This window comes from Anoplopoma fimbria, chromosome 1 (assembly GCF_027596085.1).
Source record: "Anoplopoma fimbria isolate UVic2021 breed Golden Eagle Sablefish chromosome 1, Afim_UVic_2022, whole genome shotgun sequence".
Lineage (NCBI taxonomy): Eukaryota > Metazoa > Chordata > Actinopteri > Perciformes > Anoplopomatidae > Anoplopoma > Anoplopoma fimbria.
In genome coordinates this window covers 2,262,928-2,278,140 of record NC_072449.1, presented here as the reverse complement: position 1 = coordinate 2,278,140, position 15,213 = coordinate 2,262,928, and the positions used below count along the sequence as shown (strand labels likewise).

General features: G+C 37.4%; 1 protein-coding gene across 1 annotated transcript; it reads right to left on the bottom strand.

The window, feature by feature from the left end:
• Positions 1–7,588: 7,588 nt before the first annotated feature.
• Positions 7,589–12,892, bottom strand: atf5b (activating transcription factor 5b). Its single transcript, XM_054601597.1, has 4 exons — positions 12,768–12,892; positions 11,956–12,177; positions 10,342–11,581; positions 7,589–8,962 (listed from the first exon to the last, which is right to left on the bottom strand). Exons 2-4 carry the CDS (start codon positions 12,092–12,094, stop codon positions 8,776–8,778), a joined length of 1,566 nt encoding a protein of 521 aa, XP_054457572.1. The 5' UTR covers positions 12,095–12,177; positions 12,768–12,892; the 3' UTR covers positions 7,589–8,775.
• Between the last annotated feature and the right edge of the window lie 2,321 nt (positions 12,893–15,213).

Sequence of the window (15,213 nt, the reverse complement as noted above, 5' to 3'; positions counted from 1 at the left end):
CAGATCCCATAGATATCAATGCAATTTAACGTGTTTGAATATTTTGGGAACTGTGTACGCATTTATCTCCTGTTAAACAAGAGTTTATTTCATTCAACAAACAAGAAAGTCCGTGTTGAAATTGGCAGGAGAGTTAGTTAACGTTAGCGTTTAGCTGTTAGCAGCCGGTGGGCAGCACAGTCCTGCTCGGCTAAATAACGGAGCTAACGCTAACGGAGGTTGCATTGAGTTACGTTACGATGCGTTCAAGCTCTGTTTACTTAATCTAAGTATTTGGTTAAGGACAATAACTGTAAATACAATTATAAGAGGGAGATGTTTTCACAGCAATATAAAAATAATATTACAGAGTGAATTATGATCTGTTAAGTTTATGTTTTGAATACAGCCGTGAAAAAAACAAGTTCAGTTTTTAGTATTGGGAAGGTAAAAAATATTCTGGTAACATCTCTAGTATTTATAGGTCTGATGTATAAATATATATATCAAGTGTCTGCTGTAGTCCATTTAAAGGTTTTAGAAAATGAGTCATACATTATTACTTGTCAATTATCAGGTGTCTTTGGGATTTGTTAAAGCCATATTATCTATTCAGTCACTGGTTTACTTTACTTTGTTATTTTAAGTGAGTGTCATGAGCATTATTTTATGGGTTAAAAGATGCTAGTTATCGATTTGAGAAGTTATGGGATGACCTGTAGTTTTGTTATGTTGTGGTGGGACACAGTGCAAAGGATAAAATCACATTAATGGAGCCGACATGAGGGGATTTTATTATTGATAAGAGTATTTTGTAGTGATAGATGGTCACTAAGTGGTAGACCACAGATGGTATGAAATGTATTGATTAATAACAGTCACGTCCAGCACTTTTCTATCAGGGTTAAATATATATTAATAAATAAAAGTATTCAAGCATTTATTTACATGTGAACGAGAGACACAATTGTGTTAATGTACAGTATTTTTCATATTCACAATGTGGGGTATTGTATAATCTGAAAGTGCAATTGATCACTTAGGTTATTGTTTTACGTTGCAGTGATGTCATAGTTTATTTACCTTTTTTATTGGGGAAAAACAGGTTTTACAGTTGTTTTAATGAGTTTCTGGTTCCTCTTTTAAATATTTTCTATTTTCAAAGTTGAAAGTGTGAGGAATGTTTGGATTTACATAAGGAGTCATTTTGTGTCTTAAAGATGTAAACATTTTGGCGTAAACATTATATTTTTGTGGTGGGTATTGGTTGTCATCAAAAATCTGTATCAATGTGTGTATTTGTTTCATTTTAAAAAGCTCAATAAAGTTCTGGGTTTCAGTTAACATTGTCTTTCAGCTTATTCATTGCTTGAAAATGTATTAGAATAACTCCAGGGAAGATTTTAGATATGTAAACATGTTTTTCTACTGTAATCACAAGCACACAAAAAACTAATTTTGACCAGAACAACACATACACCTTTAATTAGATACTGTCTAGTTAAAAGGGTCAGCTTTTTTATGTTTTCTTTCATGTTAATGTCTAGCTAGTGCTGAGCAGTATGACCTAAATTTATATCGAGGTATAATTTTTTCTATAGTTGATTCTTTGTATTGTATTATTATTGTGGTAAATTCTATAAAAATGTATTAGTACAAATAAATTTGGGGAAACAGTCTTCTCAGTCAGTCACCAACTACTGGAACAGTCTTCCTATTGAGTTAAGAGAAAGTACTCATATAACCTTAAAACAAAAAGATTGTATTTTACTTAAACAAATATTTTCATGATATAATACATGAAGTATTATAATCTGCTCAGAGCTAGTGTTAGGAAGTTAAACATCATAATTCATCTCTAATATCTATTTTCTATTAATGTGAAAACATCTCCTTCAAACTACTGGATTTATTCTAGTTTATCACCAACACTACATTTTACAGATTAAATGTCGTTATAATTTAACTGAACAGAGCCTGAACGCATCACAATGTAACTGAACTGAACCTCCTCCTGTTAGCCGTTAGCGGTGCTGCTAACGTTACTAGCTCTCCTCCTGTTAGTCGTTAGCGGTGCTGCTGACGTTACTAGCTCTCCTCCTGTTAGCCGTTAACGGTGCTGCTAACGTTACTAGCTCTCCTCCTGTTATCCGTTAACGGGGCTGCTGCTAGCTCTCCTCCGTTACTAAGCTCTCCTCCTGTTATCCGTTAGTGGTGCTGCTAACGTTACTAGCTCTCTTATTGGTTTAAACACAGATTGGTTGTTTACAATGTAACATTATCAGAGATCAGAGACTAGAAAAGCATAAATAAAGTCCTGATCTCATATTTTACTGAATATTGGAGGATAACAATCAGTAAAACTTTATTTCACACACTGATGGTTAACGATAAACTGTGGAATTCATCCACACGAGTATCATACTACCTCATCTCTGGCACCATTAAATACTCTCATTGTCTTTACAAATCTGTCACTTTTCTAATGTATTAATGTATAGCATTGTGTTGTATTTTGCTGTAGAGTGTTGTAGTTTAGTGTTTGCTGTTGAATTATACTGATATTAGGCCAATAAATTGTAATAACCTGCTCAGGGGACTACAGATATAAAAATAGTCTCTCTGGAGCATTTACATTGAGGTGGAAACTGAAATGTTGATTATTGAGCACTGGTATTTAAACAAGTAAAAAAAGAGTTCTGGATGCGTGCTTTAAATGCCACGCTCTTGAGGCTAAATATCTGCAGTGGACTGTCGGCATATTTCCATGAGATCTAACGGGTAATTATTTGTCGGGGCTTGCTGAGCCAGCGTGGGAGGATGACTAGTTCCAGCAGCTATGAGCTGTTTGACGGGACCTTGGAAATATTGCAATAGGACTTCATAAGAAAAGATTGCCAAACTTTGAGTGACACTAACAACACGTTGATACCTATCTCCTCTTCATCAGGCTTATGATGTGATCATGTAACCACAAGAAGCAAACAGAGAGTAAAAAAAGTCACTTATCAACAGAAACCAACTGTGTTAAAACAGATCTGAGTCAGAAAAGTGAAATTCAATTAGTTTTGAGTGCATGACGTTGTTTTGACAAAGTTGGGAGTGAGAATGTGTTGCTCAAAGATGACGGGGGTAGTTTTTGGCTCATCAGAATGGTTCAACAATTCTGATTTGATGGGAAGGTGGAACTTCATGAGCTGATGTTATGGAAAACTACTGTTTAATATTGACATTCAATGGAAAATATGGCCCAAAAATATATTTTTTTAACTTTGACTTTGTGTTTTTCCTCTTTTATTCATACATCCAGGCTTTGAGATATTTACTCTTAGTGTTTATTTTCGTAAATTTAAATTTCGTAAATTATAATAAATTGTCCTTGACGAGACGGAACTGACTTCATCAACAATAACTGTGACTAAATGTCAGTCAGTTGATTTGTCATTCGTCGATTGTTCAACAAATTGATCATGTTGCAAATCAGAAAAAGTGACAAGTGTTGATTCATGTGCTTGAACGTTTGTGTCACTTCGTAGTCATTTTGTGTCTTTTTGAGGTCACTTATGTCTCTTTGTAGTCGTTTAGTGTTTTTGAGGTCATTTTGTGTCTCTTTGTAGTCATTTTGTGTCTCTTTGTAGTCTTTATGTGTCTCTTTGAGCTCACTTTTGTCTATTTGTGGTCTTTTTGTGTCTCTTTGTGGTCCTATGGTGTCTCTTGTAGGTCATTTTGGTCTCTTTGTAGTCATATCGTGTCTCTTTGTGGTGATTTTCTGTCTCTTTGAGCTCATTTTGCATCTCTTTGTAGTTTTTTCGTGTCCCTTTGTAGTCATTTTGTGTCTTTTTAGTATTTTTGTGTCTCTTTGCGGTCCTTTTGTGTCTCTTTTAGGTCATTACTGTCTCTTTGTAGTCATTTTGTGTGTCTTTGTAGTTGTTTTTGTGTGTCTTTGTAGTTGTTTGTGTCTCTTTGTAGTTGTTTGTGTCTCTTTGTGGTGGTTTTCTGTCTCTTTGCCATCATTTTGTCTCTTTGTAGTGTTTTTTGTCTTTGTAGTGTTTTTTGTGTCTTTGTATTCATTTTGAATGAAGAATGTAATGCTCAGAAAACCACCCGTCTTTCATATTTTTAGCCCAAATTGAGCCCACTCACTCCCACAATTACTGAACAATGAAAGGCCGAACAACTTCTATAAATCAGTGTTGTATCATTTCTATCGTTCCCTTCCACCCCCCACCACCTCCCCCAGCATATTTAACCTCACCCCCCGCTCTCCCACTGTACCTCCCCCACTAGACTGCATACAGATGCTCATGACAAATTTAAAGGCTTTCTTGCTGCTCTACACAAACAGCCTCAAACAGAGCTGGAGGCCATTCTGCAGCTCTGAGCTCCAGCTTATTCCTTTTCTCTGCTCCATCACTGGAGCTTCGCTGTGGTCCCTCCACCCAACCTCCTCCCTTTCTCTCCCCTTCTTGCATCACCTCCCCTCTCTCCCACGTCGTCCTCCCCTTAGCATGATCCTGCGTTGTCTTCGTCTTAGCTCTTATTTCTTTGGACAGAATGTCTCTATACAACCTCTCACAAGGAAAATTCCTGAGGATGTAAGTTCATAGTTTTCGTAGCCTGGAACGTCTCATGTTATTGGGCATAAAGTAAACTTATTTTATGCATATTTTTAGCCATTTCTTCACACTTGAAACACTGAAAAAAATCCAATAGAGTCGAATATTTCTATATGCAGATCTCCTTGTGTGATGGACCACAATGCAATGCACAAAAGAAAATCCAGTAGCTTATCACAGCAGGAAAAAACCAACAAACAAACTGTGGTAATAGACAAAAACAAAATCCTTGACCTTGAGGGGAGATTGTTGCATCATCTGCAAACTGTTTGTTTACAAGGTCAACAATGAACTGTCAAGCTGCATTTACCTTTTTCTTTCTTTTCGTTTAATTAGAAGAATGTTGTTCCAAGGTTGCCGTTAGGTTTACATCCATCTGTGCACGTGTTTCATCATTTCATGTTTCAACAAATGAATTTGTTTGCATACTTACTGCAACAATAGTAGACTTTGACAAGTTGAATATGTCTGATGTGGAAGGTCAAGCTTTTTGTTTGTGTTCTACTTACCTTTAATCAACGTCTTTGACTTTCATGAAATTAGAAGAATCCTTTTATTTTGTTGATTCTGTGATCTTTGGCTTAAAATGTACTGTACGTATTTCATGCTCCCCTGAGGATGAACCCTTTCCATGATTTGATTTTAATAATTTAATATTTGTATAACTGTATTTATTCTAGGGATGGAACTGGTACTGTACTGAAGTACTCTTCTGAGGCACTTTGTGTCTCTTTGTGGTCATTTTATGTCTCTTTGTAATCATGTTATGTCTCTTTGTGGTCATTTTATGTCTCTGTAATCATTTTGTGTCTCTTTGTGGTAATATTTTGTCTCTTTGTGGTCATTTTGTGTCTCTTTGTAATCATTTTGTGTCTCTTTGTGGTCGTTTTGTGTCTCTTTGTGGTAATATTTTGTCTCTGTGGTAATATTTTGTCTCTTTGTGGTAATTCTGTCTCTTTGTGTTTATTCTTTGTCTATTTGTGGTTGTTTTGCATCTCTTTTAGGTCATTTTTTGTCTCTTTATAGTCATTTTGTGTCACTTTGAGGCGTTTAAGTGTGTCTTTGTAGTTGATTTGCGTCTCTTAAAGGTAATTTTGTCTATCTGTAGTAGTTTTGTGTCTGTTTTTAGTCAGTTACTCTCTCTTTGTAATCATTATTTGTCTTTTTCTGACTCTTTGTGGTTGTTTTATTCCTTGTTTTCTGTCTCTTTGCAGTTGTTGTGCGCCTTTCGCATTTTATGTTTGTGTTTTTTTGTCTCTTCCTGGTTGTTACATGTCTCTTTGAGTGACATTTATATAACACTAAAGGCCCGGGGCCTGTACACGGTAGACCCGTTCAGTAATCCACCTCATGCTCACTTGGAACATGTGCATCATGTACCTCTGCTTTGATACTTTAAGTACCTTTTGTTGAAGATAATGTTTTACTTTAGCTCTTGAATGCACACGTTTAAATGGCAATGGAGTATTTGTGGTAATACTACTTTTACTTACATAAATTATTGGATTACTTCTTCTAACCTCGGTATTACACTTTTTAATGCATCTGTTCTTCCACATTTTTGGTTCCTGTGACTCTTTGTAAGCATATTGTAGCATTTTTGTATGTTAATAACATTTATTCTTATTAGAACGCAGAAATGTCCCCAGTCGGTTTTTTTCCTGAGCTTAGAATGACACCTGGTGGTGAGAACACCTCTACACTGTAAATCCTACTGGAATATGTGTGCGCTCACAACAAATGTATGAATATCTCCCTGTAGACACTATATTTATCATCTCTCTGTATAGTCATTAACCATTTATTCACATTTGTATATTAAGTATACACTAATTTTATATTATATATTTACATTAAAATAGAGTTTTGCACATATTCTCTTGTTCTTACGTGTGCTTTTATATCCGTGAAATAAGCATATAAATTAATTTTTTTGTGTGTTTTTCAAATTTGTGTATCATTTAGTCTGCTTAGTACGGATTTTAGTGTGATTATTTATTAAAAATACCCTTTAATTAATTTTTACTCGGCATGTTTTATTTGAAAATGTTGTTTAAATTCCTGTTTCACTCTGTATTGATAATCTATTCATTTATTTGCTGTAATTCTGAACATTTTGTACTAAAGTGACATTATTGTGTCATATTTAACCAGTAAATGTTATGAGGAAGAACGTTATTGATCACACTGACTATAAATCATATAAATCAGCATTACAATCTGTTTTTTTTAACATGTTGCATCTGCAACAAACAAACACACAGAGAAGAAAAACAGAATCAATAGATTTAACGGCATTCTCTGTCAACCCGCTACTTTTTTATTCTGATAGTTCAACTCTCCTCCTCCTCCTCCTCCTCCTGCAAGTATTGTGTGATATTGCCTCATGCACTTGAAAGGCCTACGACTGCTGGGAGAGATACCAGGAGATTTCACACACACACACACACACACACACACACACACACACACACACACACACACACACACACACACACGAGCTGGGAGATGAGATAGTCAACTTTATGTTTGCTGTTGACTTGCCGGAGCTCTGAACGACTCCGGGGCTCCATCGTGCTGCAAAGAACGGAAATATTGGAGCGGATAAAATGTGCCAATTAGTATTTCTCTTATCATTTTTTACCCCCTAATTGATTAGTCAACACTCCCAGCTCTTTAAATCTGAAGGGAAACAGGGTCAGGTGTCAATCAAATCCTGCCTCCTTCTGCTGCCGTCCAGTGTTGAATCATGGGAAATAACCTGACTGCATTGCAGCCACAAAAAAAAACCCCAAAAAGAGGCAGTTACACAGAATGGATGGGAGGGGCAAGGTTTTATCTACATCTGACTTTATCTCTAAATCCACACCCTCTTCTCAGTATGTGTGTGTGTGTGTGTGTGTGTGTGTGTGTGTGTGTTGTGTGTGTGTGTGTGTGTGTGGTTCATGAATTTAGACAGTTGTCACAAGGCGTTGTTTTTTTGTTTTGTTTTAATGAATGCATAAAGTGAAGAACAATCCAAAAGGCAGAGATCCATGATTCTACATAACTGGTTTTTATTTGGCTGTCATTTTTTTTACCTGATGTATAATTTCCTGACATTGATTTCCTGAATTCCAGATACATCAAATTGATCAATTTGAAGGAGAAAAAAAAAAGTTAAAAAATTCCCATGAAGTCGTACCGTTTACCCAACAAACGATTTATTGTCGCGTCAACAGGTGATTGTTTGTTTCGCAAAAAATACAGCCGAGAGAAAGGAAGGATAAATAAATAAATTTTAAAAAGCCAGATAATGTTTTTCTGTGTTTCTCAGAGCAGGAAAAAAGAAAAACCTGAGCGTGAATCATATCGGCGAGAGGAGAAAAAACTCAGGAGACGTTTCCAGCCGATGAGAAGAATAACGTGGAGATCTTGAAGCCATGCAGTTTAACAGAATATTGCCTTCAAATAACACTCGCACATGCTTTTTATCCCAAAATCAAACATGCAGTGGGGTTTTTCAGTGTGTGGGGGAGGGGGGGAGAAGTGTAAATACTCAAAACATTTTTTTTAGCAATACACATTTTCTAAATGTCTCTGGTGATGAATATTTGTAGAGCATGTTAGACACTTTTTTTTAAAAATTCCAGCAATCCCTTTTATTCAGTTGATTGTTTTAAAGCAAAAATGATAAAAAAAAAAAAATGAACATTATTAAGTAAAAAATATAAGATAAAATATATATATTTAGCATGGATCTGCCTCGATGCATGTCACACACAAAAACAAAAAGTTAAATAAAATAAACACAAGCAAAAAAATATTTAAAAAAAAGAATCCATCACTACTATTGATTCAAAGAGCGTTTTTGTAAACGATCAGTCGTCACTTCAAGGCTGCGAGTGCAGTTCGGATCACAGTGGTCACGGACAAGTTCAGCTTCTCCTCACTAAGGCTTCTTTAAGTCGAGTCACACATTTTGGAAACTTCTCTTCTCTTTTCTTTTTTTGTTTATAGGAAAAGGTGTTTTTAGTGTTCGGCCCATCCTCTTGGAACAATTTTTGTGTTTTTAGAAAAAAATGGATTTTCTACCAAAAATCATGCAAACTACCATTTCATTCCCAAAAAAAACAGTAGACTTTTTTTTATTTTCTCTCGGTGCTGGTTGGGAGTCGTTGTTGTTGTCGTTGTTGTTTTTTTAGGCACTGCCGTCCTGTTTGAGCCGCTGACTTCGCGCCTTGTAGACCTCGATCAGTAAATCTTTGACGTACTGGATTTCTCGCTCCACCGACTCCGCCTTGTCGCGAAGCTCCCGGTTCTGCCCCTCGAGGCCGTGAAGCTCCTCCTCCAGAGAGTCAAGCTCCGCCCTCTTTCGCAGCCTGTACCTGCAACACAACGGACTGCGTTTGGTTGGATTTTTTTATTTTTTGCTGCCTTGCATCTTGATTAATGAGTGAGCGTGACCTTTGGAGCTGCATTGGCTGGATTTCTCACACAGCTCAGACAAACTAAAAATAACATGACGTGATGTTTGTTTCTCTGCACGGATCTTCTTTTTCCAAACTTCTCAGCCTCAAGTTTTCTACCATTTGTCCCCTTTTTTTTTTTTTTTTTTTTTTTTTTTAAACACAAATAGACGACACAGGCGAAGCAGATTTATAGGACCGGTTAGGTGGGGCTGAATTTGGCAGCTGGTGAGGGACTTTCCATTCCCCCTCCTTCACTCATGCAGGACATTTAAAGCAGCGGCTGGTTTATGCAACACTCATGTTAAAGTTGCAAAGCGGAACAGCAATATAATCAGTAAAAAAAAACACTTTTAAGAATTATTTTTCAGGTTTTTTCTGAAGGTTTAAGAATGCAGAATAATTATAGAACAAAAAAACAAAAAAAATATCACACATTTTCTTTTCTTAGAGCCATTTTTCAGGTGTTTTCAAGGTTTAAGCTTGAAGAATAACAATGAGTTTAAAAAACAAGAACACAATCACTAAATAAAAACATGTAAGACCCATTTTTTCAAGTGTTTTTGATGTTTTAAGCATGCATAATAATAATAATTAGAAAACAATACAACAATATATTTAGCATAAAAAAAATCTGAGACCCATTTTTCAGGTGTTTTCGAAGGTTTAAGCATGCAGAATAACAAGTAAAAAACAGGTATATAATCAGAGCCCAAAACATGTATTTCAAGTGTTTTTGAAAGGTTTAAGCATGCAATATAATAATAAGCTTGAAAAAAACAAGAATCTAATCAGTTACATAAAATCTTCTTAGACACATTTTTCAGGTGTTTTTGAAAGTTTAAACATGCAGATTTTAGACAATATTTTATCAAAAAACAAAAATATAATCAGTAAAAAAACTTATTTAACCAATTTTCCTGGTGTTTTCGAAGGTTTAAGAATGCAGAATTATAATAAGACAATATATATATATATATTTAGTAAATAAAATATTCTGAGAGCCATTTTTCAGGTGTTTTTCGAAGGTTTGAACACAGAGTATTAGTAATATTTTATCAAAAAACAAGCATATAATCAGTGACCAATTTTTCTGCTGTTTTCAAAGGTTTAAGCGTTCAGAATTATAATAAGATTAAAAAAAACATCTTTAACACATTTTTCAAGTGTTTCGAAGGTTTAGGTATGAAGAAAGTGACAAGATATAAAACAAGAATATAATCAGGTAAAAAAACCTTTTTCAGGTGTTTTTGAAGGTTGAAGCGTGCAGATTAACACAAACGTTGTACTTGTCTTACCTGTGAGCAGCGGTTTTGTTCTGGTCTCTCTTCTTCTGCTTCCTCTCTCCGGTGGCGGGTTCCGGCGTAAGAGCGGCGCCCATCACCAGAGGCGCTTTGAGGGCGGAGCAGGGCTCGTCCTTTAGCCTCTGGGTGGGGCGGTGGATGGGGGCGCCCATCAGCGTCCCCTCGCCCTCCCCTCTGGACAGACATTCGTAGCTTTGGTCCGCAAGGCATTCTGGGTAGAGGTAGTGGCCGTGCTGGGGCTCGACGGCCTGTGCTTGTGGCGGCGGGTCTAGGTCGCCTATAAAGCTATGGTAAGGCTCCGTGCCGGCCATGGACTGGTGGTGGTGGAAGTAGCCTTCGCCGGGCGCCATTGTCTCTTGGGGGATGCCCCCGGAAAGTCCCCCGTCCTTGCCGCAGTGCAGGACCTCCAACCCGGCGCCGTCGTAACTTACATTGACCTTCACGTTGTGCATCAACTGTCCATCCCGCTTGTGGTGGCCGTCGCCACTGTAGGAGCCGCCGAGGCAGAAGCCCCGCGCGATCTCCTCGCTGCAAAACATCCCCTCGGAGAAGCAGTAGCTCTCCTCCTCCTTCAGCGACAGAGCACATTCTCTCGCCTTCTTGACGGCGCCGATACCGACTTTGCTCACGGTCTTCAGCGTGGAGTAGTGGTTCACCGACAGCTCCGCGCTCCCTGAGTAGCTCCCCCGCGGGCCCCACGCGTCCAGCCCGACGTCCTCGCCGACTTTCGCCGCCTCACTTACGATCCTCCTCCCGTTGCTGCCGTTGTTGTTGTTGTTGTGGTGGTGGTGGTGGTGGTGGTAGCGGTGGTGGTAGTTGTACGGCGCCGGTCGGGCTATTTTGCTTCTGCCGATGGGAGCGCCGCAGAAGCCGGCCAGGTCCAGCTCCCCCGTTGCCAGGGTGACCACCACGGGGCTGGCCTCCGATTGGCCGCTCCCGTAGGAGCCGTAGGGCAGCTGGTAGTAAGACTGGGAGCCCATGGCTTGGGCGCCCTTGTCACATTTCGAGGGTTTCTCCAACTTGTTGGTCGCGGACGTGGACTCGGAGCGGAAGTAGTCCTCCAGCTGAGCCAGCTCCTCCTGCAGCAGAGAGGTCATGACCTCCAGATCCGAGGGCACCTTGACATCCTGTTCTAACGGCGAGGGGGGAAGGGACGAGCAGGGAGAAGACTCGGTCGTCGACACAAACGAAGACAAATCAACTTTTTCCGTCATCCAATCTGAGTGACCATCACCTATAAAAAAAAAAATTAAAATATTTTAAAAAAGAATCATATAATCAGTGAAAGCAATCCCATTTTTTCTTTTTTTTCATTCATCTTTTTGTGTAGAAAATCTGAAATAAAAACTACACATTCTGGAAAAAAATCTTAAAATCACGCAAGCTGGAGATGATAAATGTAAAAAAAAAATGATAAAACCAAGTAATAAATCCAGATAAAATCCAAGTGAACAACTAACCGATCATCTGAAAATGATTGAACAGCATCGTCTGCACTCGATAAATATCCACTTAGCTGTACTCACTGTACGACATTAGCCCCCGTGCTGCACTGCGGCTCCGACCTCGGGATGTGGAAAAATAAAAAAGTGTCTCGGCGAAACTCACCAATTAAGTGCTGCCTCTCCGCTGGCTCCGCCCACGACCCGGGCCGTGATTGGCTGAGGCTAGCCCGTCGGAGAGGGGGAGCGCCGAGCTCGCCCGTGGAAATGGGAGGAATTTTCCTGCGAAGGATCGATGCCGCCATTGTGTCGTCTGCTCCGATTAAATTGTTCAAAAGCACAAACCGTGCACTGGCTGGATGAAAGAATTGTGTGGACACCTGAAGACCTGTCGGGGGGGACATTTTTAATTAAAAAAATTTAGAAGAAAAAAAAAATTATGTCCCCTTTAAATTCCCCCATTTAATCTTTTTTAAATCACTAAATAATCCCACAAACATATAAAAAATATAATTATTTTTTACAAAACAAATACAAAAACAAATGTCAAAAAGTTTAAAGAGTTTAAATTAACTCTTTATGTTTCCTCACCTGAAACTGAAACCATTATTGATTTATGTCACTCTAATAATCAAGCAATGACAGTCACTTAAATATAAAAAAAAACATTATTATGACTTTTGCTCAACTTGAAAACATAAGAAAATTTAAACAAATATAAAACCAAACATACATTTATATAAAGTGATTTTCTTCTTTAAAACTTTATCAAAAATTAAATGAAATGAAATAAATTTTACTTTTATTCCACTATGTCACATTAACTTTAAAATAGCAATAAATGCAAAAAACAGTGTTGTTTTTCATGCAAACTAAGCCAAATTAAACACACATATTAAAGTGACTTTAAACTGGTTTGTGCATAAAAAAAACCACTTAATTGTTTTACTTTCACTTAAGAAAAGCCCTTAAACTCACCCCATAGTTAGAGTTGTCTGCGGAGCTCCACGGTGAAGAGGCAGGCGGTGCTGCAGCTTTTAAACAGCCATGTTTGAGCCCCTTTGCTCGGCCAGGGGACTCTGCATGAGGCGCTATTTCCACCAGCTGACTTGCGGAAGAGAAAGTTTTTAAATCCGCTACTTTCTGCAAAGCGACCTGATCACGGCGGAGACGGGATCCCTCCGCCGTGTTGCGTTGAGTTCACTGGGCTGTGACGTCACCAGCCGGGACTTCCCCCCCTCCTCCTCCCTGTTTGTGCTTAAATGCACCTATTTATCCATGTTTATTATAATTTAATTTGTATTATAAACCAGGTTAATTATAAAAAACATACATTTAAAATCACTTTGCATTCGTTTTGTGCTTTTTAAAGTATTTAAATCACCTCATTGCATGAAAAGAAATGCTAAAATAACACATTTACACTTTTATCTTACCTAACAGTGCTTTTAATGACATGACATGTGTTTTTGATATTATTAAAACTCTTAAACACACTTTTTAAAAAAAGGAAAGTGTGGATTCGCTCAGTTGTGGGAGGGTCTAGTTTGTGGCAGCAGCAGCGGCGGAGGGACACAGTGTTGCAGTTGGAAGGTGTAACTTTAGTTGCAGCCCTGTTGCATCAGATCCGCAGGGATTCAGCAGCCTCTCCATTGGTTTATCTGGGGGAACTTTTTATTTTTTATTTTCTTTATTATTGCTTCTATTGGCCTGACACCGGTCTTCCACTGATTGGTGATCATTGCACATTAACACCAACCTGGGACTGGTTTACTGGGAGTTATAGCCAGACCAGTGGGAATAAACCATGCCCTGCAGCTGGGGTCATAAACCAGACAGACTGCCACTTAAAGAATCAATTAGAGACCTGTGGATGTCCTGTGTGATGACTTATATGTGGATTAACTTTCATTCTCTTCATTTTTTACCCTTTAACACTTTTTATTTACATGCACAATAAAAGTTGACCTACTTTATGAGGCTTTTATTAATATTTCAAACAACAGAAATATAAATGTGAGACCTGGTGTGCTCCCTTAATGTAGTTCTTGTGTTGTTAAACTATAATTAAAAGTCTTGTAATTGTGGTTTTTAATTCTGCAATGTTGATTTTGCTCCACAGAGATGTTATTCTCTGCTTCCTGCAGATGTAAATTAGCTTATGGCTCATATGTCAAATACATAACAAACAAAACAAATGCATAGCACACATTATTATAGAAGTTGACTGTTATTAAAGTACTTTAACTGTCTCAAATCTGCTCCACTGCTTTGTGACAGTTATGAGAAAAGTTCAGACTTTTCTGCTGATTTATTAATTCATTTTATGAGGCGTAATGATAAAACAATCAGATATGTGTTGAATTAAAAGTATTTACTTTATGAGCTCCAACTCCTAATCTGTAAAGGAAGTGTGTGGAGGGAGAGCGTGAGGAGGTGGACTCTGTGTTTACATCACCATGATCAAACACAGTCAAAGTTTATGGACAATGTTTTTCCTCTTTTATGTGAAAATGTCGACCATATAATCTGACCAGAGAACTGTTTTTGTTGCTGCTGTTTACATTCCTTATGAGGGAAATTCAGAAAATGTTCAAGTGTTTTTGTTTTGTTTTGTTGTCATGTGTTTGTTGTGTTAGAAATGGGTTATAAATGAATTTCATTGAGCATTCCTGTGTATGACAATAAATGATCCTTGATTTTCCACCTTTTTTTCCAGTCTAACATTCATGTCTTTGCGTTTAAAAAGCTTTATTTTAATCTGTAAAATGACCTCAGAAGTTTAAAGCACTCGAAAAAAAGATACCAGACGTTCACAGTCTTAAGAGTGAGATTGTTAAGCCGAATCGCTGATATTTGCAAAGATTGAACTGATCAGTTGATCGAGGAAAAAGCTTCATCCACGTTCAGGTGATAAACACAGTAAACATTCTCTGCTGCAGATCAAAACAGTTAAAAACTCACATCCACAGAATACACAGCTGTGAAGCACAGCGGTCTATATATAGAGGAGACGCTGAGAGGCCAGAAATGTTTGGAGTTTCAAATAGACACTCACAGACACACACACACATAAACACAGGAAGTTGAAAGATATTTAAAAACAAACATGTTTCTATATATAGATATATATATATATAGACATTTTTTATTTAAAAATGTTGTGAACCATATTTTGTCTTATAACAATATATAGAGTTTGTAAATTGCCACTGTCTATATTTTCATTTAATTGTACTATGATCTGTAAAGTCCAATGGTACTAAATAGAAAACAACTTTATTTTAAACCCAACATATATATAAACACTATATAGACATTTAATAAATGGTTTATAACACACTATAAAGTATTTGTATTGTATTTGTTAACAACTCCTCTTGTTGTTTAAACAGATAATAAATGAACACTTGTAATAATATAG